General features: G+C 44.7%; 1 protein-coding gene across 3 annotated transcripts in view; it reads left to right on the forward strand.

Moving 5' to 3' along the window:
• IFT80 (intraflagellar transport 80) overlaps positions 1-16,066 on the forward strand; it is a 187,924-nt gene that overhangs the window by 59,896 nt on the left and 111,962 nt on the right. For all 3 annotated transcript variants that reach the window (XM_069727415.1, XM_069727417.1, XM_069727416.1), the window contains exon 7: positions 721-810. In XM_069727415.1, the coding sequence (XP_069583516.1) occupies positions 721-810 (90 nt within the window). The remainder of the gene's footprint in view (positions 1-720; positions 811-16,066) is intronic.

Here is a 16,066-nt window from a genome sequence, read left to right on the forward strand (position 1 = left end):
AGACAAGGTATTTCAGTTTTCTGCAAATACTTGACACTGTTATATTTTTAATAAATTGGCGCAGTCTACAATATTTATATTCCTAAATAGTTTTCCCAGGTCTGACCCTGATCAAAGAGATTATTTTTATATGTCTAAAGGGTATGAAGAATTGCACTATGGTTGCCTCCTACTGTTGTGTATTTAACTAATGGAGGTAGCACCTGTCGGTGACAGAGAACCGAAAATCTGCTCAAGCCCCTCTGCCATAGAGACCATTCCATGGACATATATAATCATGATACATGACTACTGGAGCATACAGACTTCCTCCAGATTACTCGGTCATGACGTAATATGAAAACCTAGACATATCAAAACCTCCTGCCACGGAAAAATGCTAAAATATTTTTCCGGAATTTCAAGTTTTCGGTCATTGTAAACAATGTATATTTTAATAGCAGATGTAAGTTGTATGGAATTGTGGTGGGATGGCATGAAGTACAGGTGGGCCACAGAAAGCTGGAGCCGTTTCCCGACACTTAGGACACGATGAATGTGAGGCCGGAGTTACTTACTGAGACTTTGTGGTCGCACTTTCCGGAGCAGGAAGAGACTCTTGGTCGTAGCTCTGGGGATGGATGGCCTGGAACACTAGAAGGGCTCTTTGCTTCTTCTCTCCTTGGCCTGGGCTGTATCTTTATCATTTCATCGTCATTATTTCTCTTTTATTTTTAAAAGTGGAAAGCTCATGATGGAGTCATATTAAAGGTTGACTGGAATCCTGTGAATGACCTAATCTTGTCTGCCGGAGAGGACTGTAAATATAAAGTGAGTTATTAAATTGCACTTTTAATCATTTCTCAATTTTATTCTATGTCCCCCAGAAAGCCTGTGATCTTTTCGTATTTATTTGTTGTAATGTATACCTTTGATCATGATCATTCCATTATGCAGGTAGATATTAAAAACCCTCAACATTTAAACTTATCAAATATATTAAAATGTGCAATTATATTTCTTTCAAAAGAGCAGAGAAAATTCAAGTTGCATTTCTTTTCTAAAGGTACCGTCACACATAACGATATCGTTAACGATATCGTTGCTTTTTGTGACGTAGCAACGATATCGTTAAGGAAATCGTTATGTGTGACAGCGACCAACGATCAGGCCCCTGCTGGGAGATTGTTGGTCGCTGAGGAAAGTCCAGAATTTTATTTCGTCGCTGGACTTCCCGCTGACATCGCTGGATCGGCGTGTGTGACGCCGATCCAGCGATGTCTTCACTGGTAACCAGGGTAAACATCGGGTTACTAAGCGCAGGGCCGCGCTTAGTAACCCGATGTTTACCCTGGTTACCAGCGTAAACGTTAAAAAAACAAACACTACATACTTACCTTCCGCTGTCTGTCCCCGGCGCTGTGCTTCTCTGCACTCCTCCTGCATCCTGTGTCAGCGCCAGCCAGCCGGAAAGCACAGCAGTGACGTCACCGCTCTGCTTTCCGGCTGACCGGCGCTGACAGTGCAGAGGAAAGCAGAGCGCCGGAGGACAGACACGGAATGTAAGTATGTAGTGTTTGTTTTTTTAACGTTTACGCTGGTAACCAGGGTAAATATCGGGTTACTAAGCGCGGCCCTGCGCTTAGTAACCCGATGTTTACCCTGGTTACCGGGGACCTCGGGATCGTTGGTCGCTGGAGAGCTGTCTGTGTGACAGCTCTCCAGCGACCAAACAGCGACGCTGCAGCGATCGACATCGTGGTCGGTATCGCTGCAGCGTCGCTTAGTGTGACGGTACCTTAAGACCATGTTCACAGTATCAATGTCAGTATTTCACATTAGTATTTGTAAGCCAAAACCAGGAGTGAGTGATAAATCCAGAAGTGGTGACGTGTTTCTATTATGTTTCCTCTGATTAATCCACTCCTGGTTTTGGCTTTCAAATACTGATGTGAAATTGTGAACCTGTCCTAATATTGATTTCTGTACATCTGGCCCTCCCTTTTGTAATAAACTTGGCTGTTCTCCAGCTAGTAGCCGTAGTGAAGAAGCACTGCAGAGGGTGTTCGTTATGGGGGACCTCAAATGTCTGTCCATTATACCCTACTGTTTGAAAGTGATGGACTACTTCCCCTTTGGTGGTGCTACAGGAGAACTGAAGACCTACTGTACTGGAAAATCAATATGCGACTAATCTGTGCAGTAGAACATTTTATCTACAGCAAACGTTGAAGATACATTACTCTACATATGTCAAACTCTGGCCCGCAATTCCGGGTGTGCCCCCCTCCCGATATCACACTTTCAATTGTAACGGTATCCTAGATTCTGATACGATTGAAAAGTAAAGATGGAGGAAGGAGCGTCAGCTCATGCTCCTTTTTCCCATCATTCCTCCCTGCGACTGATGTCTGAGCACAGCGGGCGCGATGACATTATTACAATGCGCCCGCTGTACCGAGATGTGCAGAGGATCTGAAGACACCATTAAGAGACCGGAACAGCGGGGTAACGGACAAAGGTGAGGATTTTTTTATTTATACTATGTGGGGCCCCGTTATACTGTATGGAGCACTTTGTGGGGCCCATTATACTGTATTGAGAACTATGTGGGGCCATTATACTCTATGGAAAACAATGCAGGGCCGCCTTACGCTTTCTGGAGGATTAGGTGGGGCTCATTATACTGTATGGAATGATTTTGTGGCAATTATACTGTATGGAGGGCTGTGTGGGGATTACAGTTAGAGAATCACACTTTTATGGGGCCCAATGCAGGAGTCAGTCAGAGCTGGTGGCGCGGTTACAGCGGCTGCTCTGTATTCTCAGAGCGGTGACTGAACCGGCGCCGCCTCCATGACATATCTGCAGGTTAACCCCTTTACCCCCAAGGGTGGTTTGCACGTTAATGACCAGGCCAATTTTTACAATTCTGACCACTATCCCTTTATGAGGTTACAACTCTGGAACGCTTCAACGGATCCCAGTCATTCTGACATTGTTTTCTCGTGACATATTGTACTTCATGATAGTGGTAACATTTCTTTGATATTACCTGTGTTTATTTGTGAAAAAAGCGGAAATTTGGCGAAAATTTTTAAAATTTCGCAATTTTCCAACTTTGAATTTTTATGCAATTAAATCACAGAGATATGTCACACAAAATACTTACCGTAATAAGTAACATTTCCCAGATGTCTACTTTACATCAGCACAATTTTGGAAGGGAGTTATAAGGGTTAAAAGTTGACCAGCAATTTCTCATTTTTGCAACACCATTTTTTTTGTAGGGACCACATCTCATTTGAAGTCATTTTGAGGGGTCTATATGATAGAAAATACCCAAGTGTGACACCATTCTAAAAACTGCACCCCTCAAGGTGCTCAAAACCATATTCAAGAAGTTTATTAACCCTTCAGGTGTTTCACAGGAATTTTTGGAATGTTTAAATAAAAATGAAAATTTAACTTTTTTCCCAAGGGTAAGAGAAGAAATTGGACCCCAAAAGTTGTTGTACAATTTGTCCTGAGTACGCTGATACCCCATATGTGGGGGTAAACCACTGTTTGGGCGCATGGGAGAGCTCGGAAGGGAAGGAGAGCCGTTTGACTTTTCAATGCAAAATTGACTGGAATTGAGATGGGACGCCATGTTGCGTTTGGAGAGCCACTGATGTGCCTAAACATTGAAACCCCCCACAAGTGACACCATTTTGGAAAGTAGACCCCCTAAGGAATTTATCTAGATGTGTGGTGAGCACTTTGACCCACCAAGGGCTTCACAGAAGTTTATAATGCAGAGCCGTAAAAATAAAACAAAAATTTTTTCCCACAAAAATTATTTTTTAGCCCCCAGTTTTGTATTTTCCCAAGGGTAACAGGAGAAACTGGACCCCAAAAGTTGTTGTCCAATTTGTCCTGAGTACGCGGATACCCCATATGTTGGGGTAAACCCCTGTTTGGGCACACGGGAGAGCTTGGAAGGTAAGAAGCACTGTTTTACTTTTTCAACGCAGAATTGGCTGGCATTGAGATCGGACACCATGTCGCGTTTGGAGAGCCCCTGATGTGCCTAAACAGTGGAAACCCCCCAATTATAACTGAAACCCTAATCCAAACACACCCCTAACCCTAATCCCAACGGTAACCCTAACCACACCTCTAACCCAGACACACCCCTAACCCTAATTCCAACCCTATTCCCAACCGTAAATGTAATCCAAACCCTAACTTTAGCCCCAACCCTAACTGTAGCCCTAACCCTAGCCCTAACCCTAATGGGAAAATGGAAATAAATACTTTTTTTTTTTTTTTCCCTAACTAAGGGGGTTATGAAGGGGGGGTTTGATTTACTTTTATAGCGGGTGTTTTAGCAGATTTTTATGACTGGCAGCCGTCACACACTGAAAGACGCTTTTTATTGCAAAAAATATTTTTTGCGTTACCACATTTTGAGAGCTATAATTTTTCCATATTTGAGTCCACATAGTCATGTGAGGTCTTGTTTTTTGCGGGACGAGTTGACGTTTTTTATTGGTAACATTTTCGGGCTCGTGACCTTTTTTGATCGCTTTTAATTCCGATTTTTGTGAGGCAGAATGACCAAAAACCAGCTATTCATGAATTTCTTTTGGGGGAGGCGTTTATATTGTTCCGCGTTTGGTAAAATTGATAAAGCGGTTTTATTCTTCGGGTCAGTACGATTACAGCGATACCTCATTTATATAATTTTTTATGTTTTGGCGCTTTTATACGATAAAAACTATTTTATAGAAAAAAGAATTATTTTTGCATCGCTTTATTCTGAGGCCTATAACTTTTCTATTTTTTTGCTGATGATGCTGTATGGCAGCTCGCTTTTTGCGGGACAAGATGACGTTTTCAGCGGTACCATGGTTATTTATATCTGTCTTTTTGATCGCGTGTTATTCCACTTTTTGTTCGGCGGTAGGATAATAAAGGGTTGTTTTTTGCCTCTTTTTTTTTTTTTTATTACAGTGTTTACTGAAGGGATTAACTAGTGGGACAGTTTTATAGGTTGGGTCGTTACGGACGCGGCGATACTAAATATGTGTACTTTTTTTGTTTGTTTTTTTTATTTAAAGAAATGTATTTATGGGAATAATATTTTTTTTCTTTATTTAGGAATTATTATTTATTTATTTTTATTTATTTTTTTTACACATGTGGAATTTTTTTTTTTTTTTTTTTACTTTGTCCCAGGGGGGGACATCACAGATCACTGATCTGACAGTTTGCACAGCACTCTGTCAGCGATCTGCGCTGAGCAGGCACTTGGTAAGCCACCTCCCTCCCTGCAGAACCCGGATGCCGCGGCCACTTTGGATCCGGGGCTGCTGCAGGGAGGAAGGTAAGAGACCCTCGCAGCAACGCGATCACATCGCGTTGCTGCGGGGGTCTCAGGGAAGCAAGCAGGGAGCCCCCTCCCTGCGCGATGCTTCCCTATACCGCCGGCACACCGCGATTGTGTTTGATCGCGGTGTGCCGGGGGTTAATGTGTCGGGGGCGGTCCGTGACCGCTCCTGGCACATAGTGCCGTGAGTGTGGCCGATCGCGCTGGACGTACTATTCCTTCCTTGGGAATTAGGGCCCACCCCACATGGACGGAATAGTACGTCCAATGGCAGAAAGGGGTTAATAGCGTTATTTCTGGTGACAGGTTCCCTTTAAATTGGGTCATTTGCTTTTTACTGCTCTTACATAACATATTGTATTATTCCAATATTTTATTATAAGATCTATTAATTAATATGTATGTTGTTCTTGGGACCACCGCTTTAAGTTTGTTTCCATATGAAAAAGTTAATCCTTAATCCCATAAGACGTACTATCCCGTCCAGGTGACCTGGGACTTAATTCCCAGTGACAGGATAGTACGTCATATTCGATCGGCCGCGCTCACGGGGGGGGCGCGGCCGATCGCGGCCGGGTGTCAGCTGCCTATCGCAGCTGACATCCGGCACTATGTGCCAGGAGCGGTCACGGACCGCTCCCGGCACATTAACCCCCGGCACACCGCGATCAAAAATGATCGCGATGTGCCAGCGGTGCAGGGAAGCATCGCGCAGGGAGGGGGCTCCCTGCGTGCTTCCCTGAGACGATCGGTACACGGTGATGTACTCACCGTGTACCGAGCGTCTTCTCCCTGCAGTCCCCGGATCCAAAATGGCCGCCGGGCTGCATCCGGGTCCTGCAGGGAGCACTTCCGGGTCAGGATCAGGCTGCAGCTGCAGCTCTAATCCTGCCCGGCTGTGTGCACTGTCAGATCGGTGATCTGTGATGTCCCCCCCTGGGACAAAGTGAAAAAGTAGAAAAAAAATTTCCACACGTGTAAAAAAAAAAATAAATAAAAAAAAAAAAAAAAAAAATTCCTAAATAAAGAAGAAAAAAAAAAAATATTATTCCCATAAATACATTTCTTTATCTAAATATAAAAAACCAAACAATAAAAGTACACATATTTAGTATCGCCGCGTCCGTAACGACCCGACCTATAAAACTGGCCCACTAGTTAACCTTTTCAGTGAACACCGTAAGGGAAAAAAAAAAAAAAACGAGCCAAAAAAACAACGCTTTATTATCATAACGCTGAACAAAAAGTGGAATAACACGCGATCAAAAAGACAGATATAAATAACCATGATACCGCTGAAAGCGTCATCTTGTCCCGCAAAAAATGAGCCGCCATACAGCATCATAACCAAAAAAATAAAAAAGTTATAGTCCTCAGAATAAAGCGATGCCAAAATAATTATTTTTTCTATAAAATAGCTTTTATCGTATAAAAGCGCCAAAACATAAAAAAAATGATATAAATGAGGTATCGCTGTAATCGTAGTGACCCGAAGAATAAGACTGCTTTATCAATTTTACCAAACGCGGAACGGTATAAACGCCTCCCCCAAAAGAAATTCATGAATAGCTGGTTTTTGGTCATTCTGCCTCACAAAAAATCGGAATAAAAAGCGATCAAAAACTGTCACGTGTCCGAAAATGTAACCGATAAAAACGTCAACTCGTCCCGCAAAAAACAAGACCTCACATGACTCTGTGGACCAAAATATGGAAAAATTATAGGTCTCAAAATGTGGAGACGCAAAAACTTTTTTGCAATAAAAAGCGTCTTTTAGTGTGTGACAGCTGCCAATCATAAAAATCCGATATAAAAAACGCTATAAAAGTAAATCAAACCCCCCTTCATCACCCCCTTAGTTAGGCTAGGTTCACATTGCGTTAATGGGTTAACGCTAACGGACAGCGTTGCACGGCGAAAATGTCACAATTAACGCCGTGCAACGGGTCCGTTAGCACACCCATTGACAGCAATGTGATTTTCGGGTGTAGCGCATCGCTAGAGCGTGCCATTTTCGGCTCGCGCTAGCAAGGTGCCGTTCTTTTGTGGCGCGCCTCGGACGCTGCTTGCAGATCCCCGATCTTCCAGAGCGGGGACGTTAACGCGACCACTAAACACGACACCTAAAAAGACATTGCGTTAGCGCAATCCGCTAGCGCTAAACGGATTTCCCTAACGCAATGTGAACCTAGCCTTAGGGAAAAATAATAAAATTAAAAAAAATGTATTTATTTCCATTTTCCCGTTAGGGTTAGGGTTTGGATTACATTTACGGTTGGGATTAGGGTTGGGATTAGAATTAGGGGTGTGTCAGGGTTAGGTGTGTGGTTAGGGTTACAGTTGGGATTAGGGTTAGGGGTGTGTCTGGGTTAGAGGTGTGGTTAGGGTTACAGTTGGGATTAGGGTTAGGGGTGCGTTTGGATTAGGGTTTCATTTATAATTGGGGGGTTTCCTCTGTTTAGGCACATCAGGGGCTCTCCAAACGCGACATGGCGTCCGATCTCAATTCCAGCCAATTCTGCATTGAAAAAGTAAAACAGTGCTCCTTCACTTCCGAGCTCTCCCGTGCGCCCAAACAGGGGTTTACCCCAACATATGGGGTATCATCGTACTCGAGACAAATTGGACAACAACTTTTTGGGTCCAAGTTCTCTTGTTATCCTTGGGAAAATAAAAATTTGGGGGGCTAAAAATCATTTTTGTGGGAAAAAAAAGGATTTTTTATTTTCACGGCTCTGCGTTGTAAACTGTAGTGAAACACTTGGGGGTTCAAAGTTTTCACAACACATCTAGATAAGTTCCGTGGGAGGTCTAGTTTCCAATATGAGGTCACTTGTGGGGGGTTTGTACTGTTTGGGTACATCAGGGGCTCTGCAAATGCAACGTGACGCCTGCAGACCAATCCATCTAAGTCTGCATTCCAAATGGCGCTCCTTCCCTTCCGAGCGCTGCCATGCGCCCAAACAGTGGTTCCCCCCCACATATGGGGTATCAGCGTACTCAGGACAAATTGGACAACAACTTTTGGGGTCCAATTTATTCTGTTACCCTTGTAAAAATACAAAGCTGGGGGCTAAAAAATCATTTTTGTGAAAAAAAAAAAAAGAATTTTTATTTTCACGGCTCTGCATTATAAACTGTAGTGAAACACTTAGGGGTTCAAAGTTCTCACAACACATCTAGATAAGTTCCTTGGGAGGTCTAGTTTCTAATATGGGGTCACTTGTGGGGGGTTTGTACTGTTTGGGTACATCAGGGGCTCTGCAAATGCAACGTGACTCCTGCAGACCAATCCATCTAATTCTGCATTCCAAATGGTGCTCCTTCCCTTCCGAGCTCTGCCATGCGCCCAAACAGTGGTTCCCCCCCACATATTGGGTATCAGCGTACTCAGGACAAATTGAACAACAACTTTTGGGGTCCAATTTATTCTGTTACCCTTGTGAAAATACAAAACTGGGGGTTAAAAAATAATTTTTGCGAAAAAAAAAAATATATATTTTAACGGCTCTGCGTTATAAACTGTAGTGAAACACTTGGAGGTTCAAAGCTCTCAAAACACATCTAGATAAGTTCCTTAGGGGGTCTAGTTTCCAAAATGGTGTCACTTGTGGGAGGTTTTAATGTTTAGGCACATCAGGGGCTCTCCAAACCAACATGGCGTCCCATCTTAATTCCAGTCAATTTTGCATTGAAAAGTCAAATGGCGCTCCTTCCCTTCCGAGCTCTGCTATGCGCCCAAAAAGTGGTTTACCCCCACATATGGGGTATCGTCGCACTCAGGACAAATTGCACAACAACTTTTGTGGTCTAATTTCTTCTCTTACCCTTGGGAAAATAAAAAATTGGGGGCGAAAAGATCATTTTTGTGAAAAAATAAGATTTTTTATTTTTACGGCTCTGCATTATAAACTTCTGTGAAGCACTTGTTGGGTCAAAGTGCTCACCACACATCTAGATAAGTTCCTTAAGGGGTCTACTTTTCAAAATGGTGTCACTTGTGAGGGGTTCCAATGTTTAGGCACATGAGGGGCTCTCCAAACGCAACATGGCATCTCATCTCAATTCCAGTCAATTTTGCATTGAAAAGTAAAATGGCGCTCCTTCCCTTCCGAGCTCTGCCTTACGCCCAAACAATGGTTTACAACCATATATGGGGTATCAGCGTACTCAGGACAAATTGGACAACAATTTTTGAGGTCCAATTTCTTCTCTTACTCTTGGGAAAATAAAAAATTGGGGGCGAAAAGATCATTTATTCGGACTCCCATGACAGCACTACGAGAGAGGGGATCCGCCCTTCAGGAACAGGAAACCTACAGATACAAAAGGGCGGTACCTCTCCCCATGCATCAGTTGGTTTCCTGTTCCTGGAGGGGCAGGATCCTACAGATGAATCTCGTAGATGGATCCCAGGCCGGCCGGTCGAATCAGGTAGTGGGGGGGTCTCCTACCTCGACCGGTGCGGAAGCTCCTGGAAGACATCACGGTGGTCCTGGCTGGACTGCACGTCAGTGATGTAGACAGCAGGGAGCAGAGTCCAGAGGATTCCTGATCTCCGTTAGCGCCGGCGCCGGTAAGTATATCGCTCCTTCGGTGTGGTGGTGCAGCACGGTGGTGATGTAGCGGTGCCAGGAGGGGAACGCTATCCGGAACGCTGCTGCGTGCTCTTCGGCGTCCTGCATCGCTCTCAGCGTTAGCTGGAGCGTTTCCGGTGCAGTGACGTCGAGGGGGCGGAGTCAGCAGGCGTTTCCGGTCTCTGGGTGACTGCGCATGCGCAGTTCATCCAAGATGGCGGCGCCCATCGATCCTGAACGCCGGTCTCCTCACACACTGCGCTGACCCCCCAGATGTAGTCTCATCAGCCGGAACCAATAGGAGTGGCGCCAGGCAGCCTGCTGACCGGATCTGAGGGGGATTTAAGCAGGAGCTGGGAATAGAGCTCTGCCTTTGGTCACATCCACATCATGGAGAGTGATGGTGAGCGGCAGCTTCAGTTGCCGGAGGACGTGCGACAAAAGCCCACGGAGAAGGAGCATGCCAGAAGTGACCAGTCCAGCCGTAAAAGCTCGTCCAAGCAGGGATCCAGAGCATCGACTGGCAAAGAACCCCCTCGTGTTCCGGTACCTTTTTTGGCGTACACTGGTAAGAGATCTACGTGAATGCTCACTCAGTGACGCGGGCCCCTTATACTTTGTCATTTTAGGGAAAGAAAAGTGCAAAGTCGAAACATAAGGAGTGTGCCCTGTGTGAAGTCCCGTTACCAGATTCTTATATTAAAAAATTATGCGCCTCCTGTATACAACAGACGGTGAGGTCTACAGGAGTGGAGGGGTTGAGTGACATCAGGCTAGATAGATGGTATCACCCTTATTGTCCTCCCCTAGGTAGCGGAAGAATCTGCTTCTACGGCTAATCTGCGTGAGATGATCCGTACAGAAGTAAGGGAATCCCTGCGGTCTATGTCCCAGGCGGGGAGTTCAAAACAGAGAACCTCGGTGATCTCTGATTCATCAGAGGAAGATAAGGATGAAGGTTCCTATGGCTCAAATCTCTCTTCCTCGTCATCAGAAGAGGAATCTGGCCGATTCTGTCTGCCTCTGGACCGAGTAGATAAATTAGTTAAGTCGGTCAGAGGTACGATGGGCCTAGAAGAACCTAAGACTCCGCTTTCCCGTCAGCAACTAATGTTCAGTGGTTTGGAACACAAGAAGCGTAGGTCCTTCCCGGTGAATGATAAAATTCAAGACCTGATTCTCCGGGAATGGAAGAAACCGGAGAAGAAAGGCTCATTACCACCAGCCTTAAAACGCAGATATCCCTTTGAGGATACGACTGTGGATACCTGGGACAAGGCCCCTAAATTAGATGCTGCGGTAGCAAAGGCATCAAAAAAGGCCGCATTACCTTTCGAAGATATGGGATCCCTTAAAGACCCCCTTGACAGGAAGGCGGATACCTTCCTTAAAGGTACCTGGGAGATGGCAGCCGGATCGTTGAGGCCAGCGGTGGCTGCGACTTGTACAGCCAGATCCCTAATGGTCTGGCTGGAACAGTTGGAATCCCAGCTTAAGGAAGGCGCTTCCAGAAGTTCCATTCTAAGTGCGCTTCCGGTGATTCAAGATGCTGCGGCTTTCCTGTCGGACGCGTCGGTCGATTCGGTCAGGATGGCGGCCAGAGCAGCAGGACTCTCCAACGCGGCTCGTAGAGCCCTGTGGTTGAAATGTTGGTCGGGTGACATTCAATCAAGGTCCAAATTATGCGCTATCCCATGCAAAGGGGAATACCTCTTCGGACCAACCTTGGATGACCTGCTTGAAAAGGCTGGAGATGACAAGAAAAAATTCCCGAGTTTGTCATCATCTTCTTATCGGCGTCCATTCAACAGGAGGAGATTTGGTCGCGGAAGGAAGCGCGCATCCTCACCCACTAGAGAGAATTTTAGATGGGAGGATAGACGCAGGAGAGGTACGGGTTACATGTTCCGCCGTTCCTCAAAAGAACGTAAGAAACCGGACCAATGACTAGCGATCCCTGTGGGAGGGAGATTGTCAGCCTTCTCTTCCGCATGGTCTAACATCTCAAATAGTGACTGGGTCCGAGGTATTATTTCAGAAGGTCTGAAATTAGAATTTATTCACTGGCCTCGGGATAAATTTATGTTAACCCCCTTACGTTCCTCCACTATTGAACAGACGGCTTTGGAGGCAGAAGTTGTGAGTTTATGCCTCAAAAACGTGCTGATTGAAGTTCCAGAGTCAGAAAGAGGGAGTGGATTCTACTCTCCCCTTTTTCTGATCCAGAAACCAGACAGATCATTTAGGACTATCATTAACCTTAAATCCCTGAATGAATACCTGGTTAAAGCCACATTTAAAATGGAGTCAATCAGCTCTGCAATTAAAATGTTGTTCAAACACTGCTTCATGGTAGTTGTGGACTTAAAAGATGCGTATTATCATGTTCCTATCCATGAAAACTTTCAGAGGTTTCTACGTGTGGCGGTGTCTATGGGGGGTATTGTTCGACATTTTCAATTTAGAGCCCTTCCCTTCGGCCTCTCAACGTCTCCCCGAGTATTCACTAAAGTAGTTGCGGAGGTCATGGCGCATTTACGTGAATCTGATATCCTCATAATCCCTTATCTGGATGATTTCCTGATAGTTGGGAACTCAGCAGACCATTGCCTTGCTCAGGTAAAAACAGCTATATCTAAGCTAGAGAATCTGGGCTGGATCGTGAATTATGAAAAATCCCGATTACAACCCCTAAAAAACCAGAGATTCCTAGGTCTGCTGTTAGATTCCGAGTCCCAACAATGCTGTCTTCCAACTGATAAACTGCGCCATATCCAACAACAGGTATTAAAAGCAATTAAAGAACCAACCATGACTCTTAGACAGGCTATGTCCTTGTTAGGTTCCCTAACTTCCTGTATTCCCGCCGTCCGTTGGGCCCAGTTCCACTCCAGACCTTTACAGTTTGACGTACTGAATTATGACAGAGTCTTACAGGGTTCCTTGCAGGGTCAGATGACATTGAGTCCAGAGGTTCTGACATCTCTTAGATGGTGGCTAAGGGAAGACAATCTGTCAGCAGGAGTTCCCTGGGTGACTCAAGTGACTCGGGTAGTTACGACGGACGCCAGCCCCACAGGGTGGGGGGCACACATGGGTGACGTGGTAGTCCAGGGTCTATGGGACCCCCAAACATCAGCCTCTTCTAATCAAAAGGAGTTGTTGGCGATTGAATTATCAATTAAGGAACTCCTCGTGTATCTACAGGGTCACCATGTCAAAATCCTCTCCGACAATCAGGTGGCAGTGGCCTACGTGAATCACCAAGGTGGAACACGCTCCGAGTCCCTGATGGAAATAGCGGACCGCCTGCTCCAGATAGCGGAAAATCATTTTCTATCTTTAGCAGCAGTACATATAAAAGGGAAGGAAAATATAAAGGCGGACTTTCTAAGTCGAAACACCTTAAGACAAGGAGAGTGGTCTCTGAACACAAAAATCTTCAACCAGATTGTCCGCAGGTGGGGTCATCCAGAGGTGGACCTATTTGCCAACAAGGACAACAGAAAAACGAAAAAATTCTGTTCCTTGAATCCCAGGGAATATCCGCTGGTAGTGGATGCCTTCCTGATCAGATGGGATTTCCGGTTGGCTTATGCGTTTCCCCCGCTAAACCTGTTGCCTCTGGTGGTCCGAAAGATAAGGGAGGATCAAGCGAGAATCATACTGATCGCTCCGTTCTGGCCCCGAAGGGCTTGGTTCTCCTGGCTCAGGACCATGTCGGTGGAAGACCCCTGGGTACTGCCAGACATCCCGGACCTACTTCATCAAGGTCCGATCAACCATCCACAAGTGAAGGGTCTACATTTGACGGCATGGTCTTTGAAAGGTCACTGTTAAAAAACAGAGGATTTTCTCCAAATCTCATTGATACCCTTATGAAGAGTAGAAAACTCATAACAACTAAGATCTACTCTAGAACTTGGAGGAAGTTTCTGGCCTCTTCAAATTTTAATATCGAAGAGGGTTTACCAATCAACCAGATTCTAGAATTCCTGCAGAGAGGGCTAGAGCTAAATCTATCCACGAGTACGCTAAAAGTACAAGTCTCAGCCCTAGGGGCCTTATTTTCTTGCAACATTGCTGGTAATTATTGGGTATCAAGGTTCATCAAAGCAGCTAGTAGATCCAGACCTATACACAGGAATAGGTCAATGCCTTGGGATCTTAACCTAGTCCTCTCAGCCTTGACTAAAGAACCGTTTGAGCCTTTACATTCAGCCTCACTTAAATTACTATCCCTCAAAACAGCATTTTTGGTGGCAATTACATCTGCTCGTAGGGTAGGAGACATACAGGCTCTTTCTAGGCTGTCCCCCTATACAGAGTTTCTACAGGACAGGGTAGTCCTCAGACCAGATCCAGCTTACTTACCAAAAGTGGCCTCAGAATTTCATAGATCTCAGGAGATAGTTCTACCATCATTTCTCCCTAATCCTTCTAATTCCAAAGAGGAGTTTCTCCATACGTTAGATGTTAGGAGATGTCTCTTAGAATATATATCAGTCACTGATGCTTGGAAGAGAGAGGAGGCGTTGTTTCTATCTTTCCAAGGTCCCAGGAAAGGTCTTAGAGTGTCGAAGTACACGCTAGCGAAGTGGATTAGGGAGGCTATCTCTCTGGCTTATACTGCAGGTGGAGGTCCAGCTCCGCAGAATCTGAGGGCACATTCCACTCGGGCCATGGCTGCATCCTGGGCTGAGAGATCTGGAGTTTCCATCGACCAGATATGTAAGGCAGCTACGTGGTCATCCCCTTCCACCTTTTTCAAGCACTATAGGTTGGACTTGGGGTTCTCTTCTGATCTCACCTTCGGGTTAAGGGTGCTACAGGCTATAGTCCCTCCCTAAGGTAGTTTACATCTCTGTAATTCTCTCGTAGTGCTGTCATGGGAGTCCGAATAAAGCATTAAGCTACTTACTGGTAGCGGCATTTTTCGGAGGCCCATGACAGCACCCTTAGTTCCCTCCCTATTCACGTGGGGGTTGCACTTCCCATAATGTATATAATGAGATAGATAGATCTCACGTGTGGTATATAGTTCATTATGATTGATTATTTTTGGACATAAACTGTATATAATGTATGTTTGTGTGCTACTAACCGCGGTAGTCCTCTCAGGCTCTAATATACAACTGATGCATGGGGAGAGGTACCGCCCTTTTGTATCTGTAGGTTTCCTGTTCCTGAAGGGCGGATCCCCTCTCTCGTAGTGCTGTCATGGGCCTCCGAAAAATGCCGCTACCAGTAAGTAGCTTAATGCTTTTTCTGAAAAAATATGATTTTTTATTTTTACGGCTCTGCATTATAAACTTCTGTGAAGCAATTGGTGGGTCAAAGTGGTCACCACACATCTAGATAAGTTCCTTAGGGTGTCTACTTTCCAAAATGGTGTCACTTGTGGGGGGTTTCAATGTTTAGGCACATGAGGGGCTCTCCAAACGCAACATGGCGTCCCATCTCAATTCCTGTCAATTTTGCATTGAAAAGTCAAATGGCGCTCCTTTCCTTCCGAGCTCTGCCATGCGCCCAAACAGTGGTTTACCCCCACATATGGGGTATCAGCGTCCTCAGTACAGATTGTACAACAACGTTTGGCATCCATTTTATCCTGTTACCCTTGGTAAAATAAAACAAATTGGAGCTGAAATAAATTTTGTGTGAAAAAAAGTTAAATATTCATTTTTATTTAAACATTCCAAAAATTCCTGTGAAACCCCTGAAGGGTTAATAAACTTTTTGAATGTGGTTTTGAGCACCTTGAGGGGTGCAGTTTTTAGAATGGTGTCACACTTGGGTATTTTCTATCATATAGACCCCTCAAAATGACTTCAAATGAGTTGTGGTCCCTAAAAAAAAATGGTGTTGTAAAAATGAGAAATTGCTGGTCAACTTTTAACCCTTATAACTCCCTAACAAAAAAAAATTTTGGTTCCAAAATTGTGCTGATGTAAAGTAGACATGTGGGAAATGTTACTTATTAAGTATTTTGCGTGACATATCTCTGTGATTTAAGGGCATAAAAATTTAAAGTTGGAAAATTGCGAAATTTTCTAAATTTTCGCCAAATTTCCGTTTTTTTCACAAATAAACGCAAGTTATATCGAATAAATGTTACCACTAAAATGAAGTACAA

The sequence above is a fragment of the Ranitomeya imitator genome, chromosome 5 (assembly GCF_032444005.1).
Source record: "Ranitomeya imitator isolate aRanImi1 chromosome 5, aRanImi1.pri, whole genome shotgun sequence".
In the NCBI taxonomy this organism is placed as follows: Eukaryota; Metazoa; Chordata; class Amphibia; order Anura; family Dendrobatidae; genus Ranitomeya; species Ranitomeya imitator.